General features: G+C 37.2%; 1 protein-coding gene across 3 annotated transcripts in view; it reads left to right on the forward strand.

Moving 5' to 3' along the window:
- LOC125237236 (heterogeneous nuclear ribonucleoprotein L) overlaps positions 1-15,672 on the forward strand; it is a 688,519-nt gene that overhangs the window by 204,127 nt on the left and 468,720 nt on the right. For all 3 annotated transcript variants that reach the window (XM_048144251.1, XM_048144250.1, XM_048144252.1), the window contains exon 2: positions 2,770-2,883. In XM_048144251.1, the coding sequence (XP_048000208.1) occupies positions 2,770-2,883 (114 nt within the window). The remainder of the gene's footprint in view (positions 1-2,769; positions 2,884-15,672) is intronic.

The raw sequence follows: 15,672 nt of genomic DNA on the forward strand, positions 1-15,672 counted from the left end.
AATTTTTTTGTTTGGGAATATCCACTTCTGCTGCGTGACGTTGACATGTCTGTTAACATGATACATGAGGGGTCAATTCTCCATACAAACGATTTCGACTATTTCCTCCCTGGGTTTTGAAGATAGAGCACAGATTATTTTTTATTTGTGTCGGACCGTTTTGATTTTTATGATATTCTTAGTTTGAAAGACGATAGAGCCCATCAAAATTTTCCAAAAACGGCCTTATTGATTATGGCGCAAAAAAAGATGTATTCAAAATTGGTAACAATTAGCGAAAAAAACTAACGGTCCGACACAGATCATTTACAGTCACATTGCAGCCCTACAGGGTTTCATAGCTGACCAAACAAAATGGAACACCTTGTACTACCTATGGAAGCAATAAAGATTACTGATTTCATTGTTGTGTTGTGAGGTGTGCAATGCAGAGTATTGTATTGTATTGTATTGTGATTCAGATTCTCAAATTTAGTTACGATTGATTAAGTTTTGAAGGAGGAAACAGTCGAGAGCTTAACCTCGATTTTAAAGATTTTTTCGCAGTATCTTTTAACTGAGTTGTTCTGAATGGACCATTTTTTTTTCGATAAATCTAGAAATTCCCAAATTCCTTTCCATTTTAGCATTTTCGCTCCTGTAGCGTCTTAGCCGTGGTTGATTTAATGCAACTGTCCCTTATTATTTTAGAACGCCTTTCGAACGTAACATTATTATCGTCTCTGTTAAGTTTATGTTTGTTATTGTGACATTTGTATATTATCTAATCTTAGTAACCACGTAGTATATGTAAACTAAACGCTCTTGACTGCAATTGTATAAAATGTATGTAAATACTTACCCCTTATCCATAAACGTACTCCAAAGTTATCAAGCCGATAAAGTTCTTTTGTCCTTTTCTATCACACCAATACGTCGGAAAGGGACAAACGAACTTTATCGGCGTGATAACTTTGGAGTACGTGTATGAATAAGGGGGTTAGAATGAAAGTCGAATTACTGTGAAAATATAGTGTATCGGAAACTAAACAAAATAAAACCTTCGATAGATTTGTGGTCCTACTCTTATGTTCCGCCAAACGGTAGTTATATTTTAGCTCCTACTTGGCAAATGCTGTGACAGAACAAAGGAATCCCGAGATATATATGTTCTAGTCGTTTTACAGTAACCCGGCTCGGAAAACAACATGTTTACTATACCACAGAATAATATAACTTTAGTCTTTTGCTATTTCTACAGCCAAGTGCCACAGAATTAATGATGTGCAAGTTGCGGAAATTTTCAAATTTCTTGAAACATTCACGAAACTATCACGAAAAATAAAGAGAATTTAAATTTATGAAATGGAAAGTTTCCATCCATATAAAGTGTGGAAAGTTTCGGAAGTTTTCTTATGTGAAAATTTCAAAATTTTGGAAACTTTCCGTTGGCACATCAGTACACATAACTAGCGTTTTAGACGCTTTGGGGACGCGAGATTTATATAACCTACTTCTTGCCGACGATACGCCGTGAAATGGTCACTCGTACGCGACGCATAGACTATTAGGTTTTCCGCCATTGATCATCTTATTGTTTGTACAAACAACACAACTAACCAGAAAGGTTGAAAATTTCAGTTTCCGATTTAGTTGATTATTTTATAAACTTCAAATAAACTGGTTCAATTCCAGCTCGGGACACTTCCTCCTTGTAACCTTGGTCAATTTTTCTTTGTAGGTATGTATATGAAATTTACTTCAAGTTTATAGTATAATAATAGTGTGTTGTTTCTAAGAAAATAATTTAATTTGTTCTAAGAGTGATTATTTAATGCTATTAATTTATTGATTTTATCCTTAGAAACCAGCAATATCGCTTTATGATATTTTAAATGTAAAATAATACTACAAACAGCCATAGACAATGCTTGGACATAGACATATGCACATTTGTGTTCTTTTTTCTCTCTTTGTTATGTGTCTAAGAATAAATAAATTTCTTCAATTGTCACACTTCCTTATCATGGCGCGACAAATGTGCTAAGTATTAAGAAGGTCAACGACTGGCATATTATGTGATGTTGACACATCACATACGATGACGTATATTGTAATTTTAATATGAGTAACTCAACGTAACGTGATATAATGTTGTGAAAGTATTTTTTTGCATTATAATTTTAACCGTTTGTTGATGGGTTAAGCTTAAGAGTTTCACCATCCCCTTTCTTCCCGGGGATGTCGTAAAAGTCGACTTTGGGATATGGGGTTTAATTGTGTACGCGAGAGCAACCTGTCACTGCAATATCCCCTTAATTGCTAAAAGTGGCACAGATACTTTAGCAGTTTAGAATAAGTACAGTGTTAGAGAGTTACTTTAATTCAACATTTATGCCAAGCAGGTTACTGTGTCACTAGTGTCACTACTGTCTCTCAATATGTTTAGGCCGGTTACGGGGATCCAGCTACATCTCTGACACAGTATAATAAAGAGTACTATCGTACTGTCTCTGACGAGTCCGACGACTCATGGTCGCTTGTCTCTTTTTAAACTTTTCACTCCTATATTATGCGCTTATATCCAAATAATGGTTCTATCTTATATTTTCTACTCGTTATTGTGAACCCCGAAAGTGCACGAAAGTTGATATTGGATTAGTCTCGTCAGTTGACATCTTTCGCGACCAAAGGGTTTTTTATCTTTACATCTCACAAGATAATTTTATAGCCATTCCCTTTTACTCATTTTTGTATCTGATTAATCATACTATGTTTCTTTGTTTACAGAGTAATGGCAACAATTATATGGCTGGCGAGCCCCGCCGCAAGCGGGAGCCGCCGGCGCGGCCGAACCACATTCTCCTGTACACCATCATCAACCCAGCCTATCCTATCACTGTGGTGAGTTTTCTTATTTATACTGGATAACATACAAAGTTTGTATGTGTGAGTTATATGATATTCAGGTAATTCAGTAATAGGCGGACGGAGTAATATCTGGCGGACGAACACCCGCAAGCGGGGGTCAAACCACATTCACCTGTATACTATCATCAACACTTTCCTATCATTGTGGTGAGTCATTTGTACCGCAACTATAATAATTGTATGTGTGGGTTTACAGTGTATACCTACTCACATGTTCGTTATGATATACGCACCGTAATGGCAAAACAGCTGACGGATGAATCCCCGCGAGCGGGGGTCGAACCGTTTTCTCTTATACACTGTCGTGAACTCATTTATACATAGGCACAAGTTATGATATTCAAATATCAACAACCAACAGTTACATTACATGACGACGAACCCCCGCAATCGGGGGCCTAACCACGTTCTATACTAATGGAAACAACTTATAAATATTCGTATGTCGGTAAAGCTTGCTTCAACGTACTCGTATTTCATTACAAAAGATATTATGACGTTAATAAATAATTGTAAAGTAGAAATATGAGGAATCTAATGAGTCTTAACGTACTCGTAGAACTGTAAGTTGTATCAGTTGTATGCCACAACGGAATATCACACGTACCCATAAACTGATGTAACCTCGACAGGAATTGTTTCTGCGTAACTTCGTCCAATCACGGGCTTTATTGCGTTCGCGAACTTTGAGGAACATTAGCGAAGTAAAGTAATGGGCTCAGGTAGTGTCTCTAATAGTTTTAAGAGCAAATGACTGTCTGCTCGAGTCGAATATTGCTTAGATGTCACGGGGACGTGATACTGATTTGTGTGACAAAAGTGATACTTCTACAATTAGAAACGTTGCTTTTGACACTGACTTATCATTAGCATATCGGTGTAATATCCTAGAAGCATTATTGCCTGATTTTCCTGAATCGGGCATTGAATAAATCTTTTAAAAATAGTGTAAAATTACATAGCTATAATTATAATTAATTATATTTGACGACCGGTCTGGCTCAGTGACGTGACGACCGGTCTGGCTCAGTCGGTAGTGACCCTGCCTGCTAAGCCGCGGTCCTGGTCCTGGGTTCAAATCCCGGTAAGGGCATTTATTTGTGTGATGATATACACAGATATTTGTTCCTGAGTCATGGATGTTTTCTATCTATATAAGTATGTATTTATCTATTTAAGTATGTATATCGTCGCTTAACACCAATAGTACAATCTTTGCTTAGTTTGGGGTTGAGTTGATTTATGTAAGGTGTGCCCAATGTCAAATACCGCAATGTAACGAAGCCTCCATTCGCCTAAGAGAGCCCTCACCGAGTATCATATCCAATACCACTTGATTTACAAATAGGGCTATTAGCGGCTACACTGTAGTGACTATCAATCTCAGCTATCTATATTTCCCGTCATATTCAATTTCGGAATCGAGTTTTGTACAAAGCCGGCCACAATTGCCTCCACGCATGCCGTACAAAGCAACACAATCTGTCAGCGAGACAATGCAGGCGATCTGTTCGTTTGTCGTGGTTGTATGAGTTGGCGAGTAAGGGTTTCGGAACAACCAGTAATATACTCGTAGTTTTAGAGTCACGCGGACCGATCCGTACGTCCAATTTGTATGAAGTTGATGTTGTCGTCCGCGCGGATCCATCCCCTTTACTCTATAACGCTCCCTGAAGTTAATACATATTAGCCCGGTGATGATCTCTCCGCGCGGTCAGTCTGCGTGACACTAAAACCAGCCTTAGAGATTTGTGACACTCAGGTGGTAAGAAAATCTAAAATTAACAGAGACAGCAAGATGTCCGGCACACTTTTTTGGAAAACGTTTTAATATCTTCTAACTGACACGTCACTTTGCAAATAATTCTAATTTTGCGGTATCTAAAATTTAAAATCGATTTTGCAAATATGCGACGAAAAGATGCGGCAAATATACTTTTCATCACACCAATTGGTAAAAGCTCGCTTTATTGTTCGAAAAAAATGTTTAAACTACGTGCCTTGAAACTCTCGCAACGCTCATGATTCCGTAATCTGAATTCAATATTGGATTCTTGAGCCTTGCGAGGGTTTCAAGGTACGTTGGTTAATTAACAACTTTGCTTCCTTATAAAACAAATAATTATTGTGTCAGCTCGATCAAGTTTCTCAAAATCGACTTGCCTAGTTTCAATCCATCTTAGTCTCCCATACTCGGTCAGTTATAGGAATATGATAGCCAGCGCCTGTGTCTATACGCTCATAGATTACGCCTTTGAGTATTGAATGCCTGTCACCCCCTATCAGATCCGGGATAGCACCTTTGTACAGCGTATTAGATCATGTGGATGGATTGGGCAAAATTCAAACCTTTAAGGATACTTCGACAGGTTAGGAAGTTGTCTCCAGAAGAAATATCTTCCTTTACTTAAGTGAGATCTTCATGTGCTCTAACTGTACTGAAAAACAGTACGTACTAAGGACATTTTGGGATAGTTTAAGTTATTCGATAGCAAGACATTATTTATCGTAGACCATCACGTCTTTGCCTTTGGCTAGTCTGCGGCCAAGAGTAAGCCCATTTATAATTTAAAAAAAAAACAACTTCCACTCAACAAGCAATTTCTTGATCTACTGTGACTTTCCATATTCTGAAGTTTCTGAATGACATCGTCTATCAACCATTTCTTTTGTGGTCTATATCACACTTGTCACTGAAAATTCTATGGCTATTTCTGGGTCGATAAATAACATTGTTACTCAGCGTCAATATTTCCCTACTGAGTGGCAATGAACGGCAAAGTGTGTGTGGTACAACAACAGGCAGGGAACTGCACTTCACTAGATGCTACTCGTAACAGTCGTAACTACCAACTTCCCCAACAATAATAACATCCGCCATCGTCCAGACATTCCAATCCGAAGTTGTGGTCAGAATGGCACACCAACTTTTATCGCCGTCCGACCTCATAGCGCGTGAGATGTGAAATATATACCAACTTCGCCAATGTGAACTTTGATTGCGTTTTGAATCGCGGATTTTCTTTGTCGTTTAGTTTAAGTTCGATTTTGTTGAATGTTTTTGAATAGGTAGATACTGTGAGGAAGAATAGAGGGTAGTAATGATTTGGCAAAGTCTGTCTGAAAGATAATGTTTTCCGGAAAGAGTCCCCTCTCAGTTTTTGATGGAAAGTTGGTCTAAACTGAAACAGATTTCATTTAATGTTATTAACTGGGTTGGTAGTTTTTCTGTGCTATATTATTTCATGTGTAGTCTGTTCAAAAAGCGAAAATGCAATACTATTCAGGCTTTAGTTATTTAATGAAGGATTTGACTAGTGTATTCATGACTGACTGACTGAATCAAATCAAATATAACTAAAATAGACTACGTAAAAAAAACTTCATGCCTTGCCTTTTTTAAAGGGAATAAAACAAACTGCCCACTTGGTAGAAAAGGAATCATTCAAAGTTCCATCAACAGACATGTTAGCGGGTATCACCGTACTCCGGACAAGTTTTATGTCGGCTTCATAGCGGGAACAAAGTTTAAATATCATCCGCAGTATATTGAAACGTATGTTAAAATCTTACTGCGCGTGCACGCGCGGAGAGTGGCACGCCGGTTAAGGTGGCTACTTGAAGAGAAATGTCCTACATCTTCCGAAATTGCATGATATTGCCTGGATCGGATTCCTTACTTCAAAGACGCCCATACTTGAAATTAGGTAGGCCGGATTTGGCCAGCAGATGGGCCCCGCCTGGCAAAGGTTATTATTATTATTTATTAAATATAAAGTTATGCTACAGTATGACCTAGATACTCGTAAGAAGCTATAATCTACGTTCTTAAAGGGCTGTCTCGTCTAAGAAGTTCATGTGTGATCTACTGTTGTAAACTTACAGCGTAGATAAAAGAAATTATCCAATTCAATTGCTTGATTAACTGGTAAAAAGGTGCCGTTTTTTTTAATTCATGGTCTTATATTTGGCTATCCAGCCAAATAACACTCTCCGGCTTGCATCACGGATTTCATGCAGAATGCAATCGCTTTCATTGCATATTGGCCAAGCTCACATTGAAAACTATTCAAATATATACGCATTTGCTTGCATTGATTTCTGACTCAATTGACTTCTCGGCGCCTCGATGCATTATGCATATATTCGAGACCATCCAACTGGTTCTCAGAGTCAATGTACTGTTTACAAATTATATGTGTTTCACGCCCAAGTTTTATATCGGTTTTCATAGCGAGCCTCCGCTCCTTTTATTCGGATTAAAAACGGTTTTATTCGACTTCTTTGTTCCAAGATTGTTGAATGTTTTTTAATAGACGCCCGGTTTGATTTGTGGAATATTGCAGTTTTTACACGGTGCCCGGGGGCCCCGGGGCGCGGGCGTTGACATTGGATATTTCCATTTGGAGATTGTACCGTTTTGATTAAATTTTGCCTAAATGTTTTGCACTTTTAAAGATGTTGACTGTTGTTGCTTTTGTTGTTATATCGTATTTTGGTATAATTATGAGAATACTGAATACAGTACGATTTTCTAAATTATATAATTGAAAACCGATTAGTTCCTATTTTAAATCAAGGATTAGAGCATTTTGTTTTTGAAAATGTACAATTTCTTTAATGACAGATCTTAGTGAAAGTGACAAGTTTCCCTTTGACGTGATAAAAAAAAATTCTAAAGGAATAAAAATTCTAAATTCTAAATAAGTATTTGTTCAATCACATCGCGGGCATCAGCGAAGTATAATTACTGGCACTTTTCATACACTAGTTTCTGAACAACGATATGTCCTTGTCCAATTTGTCAATAAACCAACTCCTAGTCACGAGATCGTGTTAGAACCACCTGATTCCACTACGTGTAAACAAGACTTCGTATAGTTCACAATATAAACTACCTTATAAATCTATATACACTTAGACTACCTTATAAATCTCCTGAAAGATTGCAAACTCTAAAATTTAAATAAAAAAAAAAACTTAAAATTAAATTAAAATCTAATCTATTTTTTTTAATCGAAATTAAAAAATGTCTAAATAGGGCACTCGCGGCATTGTGCCAAAGATGCTGGCGGCATTCTCTCGCTGAATAGCAGTGCTTATGCGTTGCTAGAGAAAGCCGCCAGCTCTCTGGTCACCGGTAGTATAAATGAGCTTGGCGCTAGAATTCGCTTATTAACCTCAAATTAACCATCAGCGCAAAGTATTTAAACTGAGAACTGAGGTGCATATCTTAATTTAATATTTCAATGGTTAATCGGAATCAAAGGGCATCATAGTTGAATATTTATAAGCCATACTAGCTTTTGCCCGCGGCTCCGCTCGCGTTAGAAAGAGACAAAAAGTAGCCTATGTCACTCTCCATCTCTTCAACTATCTCCACCTAAAAATTCGAGTCGATTGGTCGCTCCGTTTTTGAAAGACGGACAAACAAACAGACACACACACTTTCGCATTTATAATATTAGTATGGAAGGAGTTAGTATGGATATATCGTTGTCTGAGTACCCACAACACCAGCCTTCTGTAAAAAAATGTCCTATAATATTTATTAGTCTAGTTCTTCAGACTCGATAGACTCGAGCCAACACTAGGTGTGACTAGGTGTTGCACTATCTGAACGGTACGTCCATATTAAGCAAGTTGTTGCGGCAGGGTAATTTGTCACACAACTTCCCAACTTCGCCGGTTTCGCTCTAATGGATCACTTGGATATGCGCCGTGCAAGAATGATGTAGCTTTGTCGAAATACGGTAAGACTTACTAGACGTTATATGCGGCTTGTTGAAGTTTCTGATGATATTTTGGAAACTGTACTGAGAGATCACATTCATTTAACTTAAAATTACATCTTATTCTGGATTCGTAGCTTTAAGAGAAGTATTAGCGTAATCAGCGCCAATTTAATTGGAATGATTTGTTTACTTTTTAGTGCTAATAGTGTATTGGGTAGTTCCGTGGACGCATATTTATTGTAATGTAATTTTGGGTGATTCTTTAAATTATAAGTCTAATGAAATTACTCAACTCCATCCCGAATTATTATACATGTCAATCAAATTTACACAGAAAATTACACACAAGTATTTTATAAAAAATTTAATCCAGGAAACTAAAAGGAAAATGATAGGTATCATTTTCTTTATAAATTGTTCGAACCTCGAACCCAATGATAATAAATAGTCTCACAGGAAGCTTTAAAATGTCCGCAGAACCATAGGAATTTTAAAGAAAATTCAGGCTTACTATCACAGGGGACACAGACTTGAAGCCATAAGCATATTTTCTAAAGAAAACTGTTGGAAATATCGTTTATTATAGAGCCAGACTTTTGTGTCGTCTAGAAATATCCTCTTTCATGCTCAATGTAGTGAAAATATCGAATAATAGGCACACATTTGTCCCACTTAAAAAAACTGCCTGAGCCACATGTGGATCTGTCTGGCAGTTTTTATGAAATATTGTATTGGAGTGATTTGTAAATACATATTTGGTGAAATGGATATTTTGTTACGACGTATTACGATCTTTATTTGAGGCTGCGAACAAAAATCGTATACTGTTGTAATATAAGTAACAGGGATTGCTTAGGAGTATAGGCTACTTGACCCTATCTTAAAGTCTGTCTTATAGTTATGATCAAGTACTGTCCAATTAACCATATTTTATTATGACCTAAAAACAGCAAAAAATATTTTTAAAGTATGCTTTTACGTAATCAGGCGAAAGCAACACTGTCATGTTAATCTATAGATTATCTGTGCATCAGGTCATTCTACTCGAAAACAACATTTTCTGACTTTTAAGTATGAGGCATAAAGTTCATTATGTTAGTGATTGTTTTGACAAGAAGTTCTAATTCGATGACCTCACTACATCGCTTCGGACAGCGTTTTCGGTAGCCAAAATTTAAAAAAAAACACGTTTTTAATCGAAAATACGTAGTCTTCCTACACTTTTAATACCCAAAATCTGTAAATATTGTTTTTTTTTTATGTCAAACACTACAGAAGACGATCATTTATTGTGCCAAATTCGATATCCAAATCCAAATTCAATCATTTATTCGTGATAAACAACATACAACACATATAAAACAATACAAGCACATTCAAAAGTTATAAGAAAAAATAATAATTAAAAAACAAAGAAAAAAAAACACATTGATATAATTGTTTACCACGAAATGGTCCCGCCTCAGCGTAATGCTAACCACAGGGTCAGCGCTGATCTTCCGGCGAGACCATTTGTGTGCCACGGACGCATAAACGTGCAACACGGCCTTAACAACACAGCCTGAACGTGTCCATTTGTCGTTGGTGACAATCGGCGCCATCTTGCGCCTGCGCGTTAATTGTCATGATGACATTGATGTCAATTTTGTGAAGACCATGTTGCGCGTAGTATTAATAGAACAGTTTTCCCAAAATTAAAATCATACTTTTACTAAAAATAATACATGGAACAGGCATATCACTACACAGAAATAATAGTTACAATAATACTTTATAAAATCAGAAACAATACATCGACAAATAAGAAGTGTTTTGTTGCAAAAACATTCGTGTGAAGAATATTGGTGTTTGTTGCTAAAAGTGAACACAATATCACCTGTAAAGAGCGTCGAATGTATTCAAAGCAATATACGTGCGAGGTGGTGATGAATTGCAAGAAGGCGGAGTACAGATTTAGACAGCAACAAGTGCGCTTTGTGTTTATGAGGAAAGGACATAAAAATGATATGAACGATACGATATGAACCTAGTAGCCTATTTAATACATGACAGATATTGTCATCATCATACTCCTTGCGTTATCCCGGCATTTTGCCCTGGTTCATGGGAGCCTGGGGTCCGCTTTGACAACTAATCCCAAGATTGTAGTAATACTTTAATAGATTATTATCGTTACTTAACAATTTTAACCCCATGTCATGTTACAAATACATTTTGATGATGGCCACAGGAATGGAGCTCTATCGTTTCTTCCATATTGGTGCGACACGGGCACCATGGAGCGTAAGCGATTTAACACTTGCCTACGGTCCCTGTGTGCGGTGGCAACGTGCATTTTCCGTACTGATTTATACGCAATTGTCTCTGTTGCGTTAACATGGAAGATTAATACAAACAAACACAACGTTTTGCTGTCGAAGCAATATTGTGACTTTGGCCACACCTCGGACACTGGCGATAGTGGCGATCAAATATATGAAAGAGGCGCGTTCCTAGCTCACAGTCTAAGAAACTCGTGTAGGTGAACGCGTACTATGCTTGTATGAGTGACATACACAGAGAACCTCCTATAGAGTGGCAGTCTTGTCATATTTGGTTCGCGATACGAGTCACCAGTGTTTGGGGTGCGAGGAGCGGGCGGGGAATGTGTTAAGCGCGCTGTGATTGGCCGTTTCAAGGACGGCGGGCAGTCGCGCCAGATGAAAAGGGACAGAAGTATGACTGTCCCTCTACTGACGCGTAAGTGGCCAATGTAAGTTGACCTATGCCGGCTCTGAATAAATTATAAATATGACTTATTTGTGGAATGTAATGCCGTCTGTTTTTAAATTTGAGCTTCTTGTTACCTTTCCACACCATTTCACACTACAGGTGGACATCTTTAAGGCATCAAAATACCCTTTTCCAATTTTTTTGTGCGAAAAACACGCGCTGCTTTCGGGTCTGTTACTTGGTCGATACTGATCGGGCACGGCGAGCGCCCGCGCTTATATCAGTGCAAATACTAGGAAGGCTGGCCACAGCGAGTCGTCTTGTAATAGATGTCTATAGGGGTTGGTCTGTGGTGACATATGACAGGTCGACTGTTCGCGTTTTTGACAGGCGGTAACTGTGAGGTAACCGAGAGGGGTGGACTGCACTTTCAGCGGGGAGCAGGAGTGGCCATACTGTACGATAGTACTCTTTATTGTACTGTGCTTTGGCTAAATCGGTGTACTAGATAGAAAATATTGCAACTGCAACTCTTATCAGAACAAGAGAAGCGTACGATGTAAGTTCAATAACAAATGTCATAAAATTTATAAATCGCAATAAGATCGAGAAATATCCAACATACTCTATGGCCTTATTACCTTTGATATTTCTTTTTGGTACTCGAATGTTCTACTCCTAATTTCCTCAACACAAATCAGCTTTCTTTGAAACCTTTTTGTAAATAAAAGGCAAGGCACTTTCGCAATATTTCGCTTAAATATTGTGATTTTGTATTGTCAAAGAGTGAATAAAGTACCTAGGCTCTCCTAAAAAGGGGGTTATGTCGACGTTTAGAGTTTTTAGCGGTTTTTGACAACTTGAGACGAGGCTTAATAGATTTTTATATCTAAACTCGATATAAGACACCGGCGTGAATTTGAAACGGAGCGTATTCCGTGTGTTTGAATTGAACATAGGCCTTTTTACCAAATGTGCTCTCATGACATCAGGTTTTCTATCTTTATTATTTTCAAAGATATGATTTTTAAAATATTGTCTTCGGTTACCGCGATAGTTAATTGTAAATTCATTATACACGATTTAATCCGTTTCCATTGTTTTAATTCATAATTTTTAAAGTTTTTCATAATTACCATTTTTTTTTCAGCATATGCTAATGCGATTCACTTGAACTTTTAGAACAGTAATATATTATTTAGTATTTAAAGTGCCTAAAAAGTCTTGAATAATTGTAAGACATAACATAAAAGTTGTGTACTTTTTTGTTGCTTTTTAGAATGCCGAGGTGTCGCATTTCAAAAAGTGTTTCTTTGTTGATAGTGTCCCTAAAACTGGTGGTCTAATTTAATTAATTTATGTTTTATCCACTTTAATAAACAAATTAGTCAGTTAAAATTACGGGCAAAGGCAAACTAATAATAGCTAATTCAGGTGAAAAACGCCTTAATTAGTTGTTAGGTATAAAATATAATCCGTATTAATTAAGTCAAAATAAATCAAATTTCAATAACAATACACTGAAATACAGGATTTCAGTAGAATATTTTCCGTGAAATGTATTTTCTGAAGAGCCGTCGGAGGTTTATCCATTGTTGAAGGATTCTGAGAATCCTATTGCAATAGTGATAGGGATTTTATTGAAGGAAGTTGCGGGCGGGCTGTATATTTTACAAAATATATTAAACACAGTACGGACTTCTTCCCTCTAGGCGAGAATTAAGACATCAGCGCGCTAACGCTAACCAACCTTAGTCACTACTGTCACTAGACTAGACACGGCCACATTCTCCTGCCAGCTTTGCGGTCGCGGCTGCCGCTCTCGCCTTGGGCTCACTAGCCATTTGTGGAACTGCCGCCATCTAATAAAGCAGCGGCTTAACCCATCATATTATTGATGTTAGAGGTCATTGAAGGTACGAACTGTTGTTGACAGACGGCAGAATGCGACTGTACTTGAGTATTTCCTATTGGAATTTAGTTCATAAATATAAATCAAAGAGATGCCAAAATATAGTAAATAAATATAACGACAGCCTAGCATACTGAAGTTAAGGACAGCGATAAGCTGATGCGAGTTATCTGCGGGAAGTCCGGGCCATGCTATGCCGGGGCTAGCTGATAGCGCTAACGACGTTTATCATATAAAATACACCACGACTGTCGTAGTAGGATGTGCGATAAAGACAGTGTGGAGAATTTATATTATTCAGTTCAAAGTCGAGCCATGGTCCTTATGTTTAAGGCAAGTGCATAACTTCATTTTACGTTCTGCCATTCAAACGGATTGAGATGTTATGATTATACGGGAAATAAAAGCCACATTTGTCTCATATAAGGGACTGATCAAATTTTTCTTTGAAATCGTAAGACATTCGTATCTTATGCCGGATGATTAAAGTATACTTTTGTCCAGAAAAGGATTTTTAAAGGTATTTTTGCGATGTACCTTTTTATTACTGCAAAAATTGAGCTGCACTTTGTATTATTAACTGCAATTGAGGACCAGCAGGTGTTTTTTTCAAAAACATTGATTTATTAACTATAAAACTCCCGTGAGACTCATACATATTTAAAAATATTTTAAGCGGGTTACTCACGTATTAAGTCGATATAGCGTTCGACATGTTTCGGTTCAATTTCGAGAACCTTTCTCAAGAGTAGCGACCCAAGAGGCGGGATTTATGAAGTTCATACAAAAATAAGCCCTGAAATGACTACTCAATTAATCTATTGACTATAACAAGAATCAAGATGGAAACTTAGCCAATGTGGCCGCAAACGATTCTAGGAGATTGCAACGGAAACAATGCCAGAATCGTTGCGATGGCTGCGGTTCGATCGAAACTCGATTGTGGTGCTCGATCACAACTCGATTGAGAGGTCGAATGCTTCTGAATATTCCAACTCGAAACAGTAAAGTTCTGCTTAGTACGAAAAGATTTGTCGTAAGTTTTAAACTGGCTTCCTTTTATGGCCCTGTTGATCGAACGTTTAAGAAAATAGGTAACTTATAATTTATGTATTGAAACTTTATAATATTGGGGGTCACCTTACACAAACCAACCTAATCTCAAACTAAGCAAAACTTGCATTCATGGGTGCTAGACGATGATATACATACTTTTATAGGATAAATACATACTTAAATATAAACATAGCAAACATCCATGATTTGGGCACAAAATAACTGCGTATATAACACAAATAATTGCCCTAACCGGGATTCGAACCCAGGACCGTCGGCTTAGCAGGCAGGGTCAGTACTCAGTACCGACTAGCCAGGATGATCGCAATTTTCATAAACGTGTTATCGAAAGATACAAAAGTATGCTCAAACTGCACTACTGTCTCCAGTATCTATAGTCCAAACAAAACTGCACTGGATAAGTGGCAACGTAAACAAATAAACGGCCCATGAATAAAAGATGTCGATGGTAACGCCGCGGGGAAATTGATAGAAAATAGCGCGGCGATATCGAAATAATCTCTCGTGAAGCGTCTTCAAGATGTAGGTAATAAAAGGGTGGGGTTTAAGTAGTTTCGAAGTGAATGTTAGTGGAATTGTTTGAATTTATAATGTAGAATATTTATAAAAACGTCAAACTGACACATAAATGTCAAAGTGACAGAAAAGGACAATCATCCTTTATAATAAAAGCCCTAGACTTGACAGGCTCTTATTGTCTATTTTCTTTGTGAAGAAATTCCAGTGTTAATCATGATATGTTGACAAGGAACATTTATTATTCAATAGACGAATTTATGAATCAAAATATTGTATGTGAGTATTATCGAATTGTTATATAGTGAATAAGATGGACATTATTGTAATTTTGTAAATATGATTGTCTATTGTTATGAATATATGAATTGAATTGAAATTGTTGTCGTTTTGCCTCTGAAGCATTTTTCATGTTCTGGATTACGAGTTACGACTGTAACTCAGCAGGAACTGTGATGTTTCCATATCTCAACAAAATAGATTTTATATTTAAACCAAACCACTCGTAGTTTTGAAATTTATTGACTTCAATTTCAATGCGTCTCATAAATTAACTTGAATGCATTTTCTCACCTCAAGAATGTATGTTGATACTTAAAACTACGTAATTAAACAAAATAAACGTTGAACCCCCTTATTCATAAACGTACTCTAAAGTTATCAAGCCGGTAATGTTCGTTTGTCCTTCTCAATCACACCAATACGTCGGAAAGGGACAAACGAACTTTATCGGCTTGATAACTTTAGAGTACGTTTATGAATAAGGGCGTGAATATATAAACATTCGCTCCAAAGAAATAAATGAACCGT

The sequence above is a fragment of the Leguminivora glycinivorella genome, chromosome 20, assembly GCF_023078275.1.
Source record: "Leguminivora glycinivorella isolate SPB_JAAS2020 chromosome 20, LegGlyc_1.1, whole genome shotgun sequence".
NCBI lineage: Eukaryota > Metazoa > Arthropoda > Insecta > Lepidoptera > Tortricidae > Leguminivora > Leguminivora glycinivorella.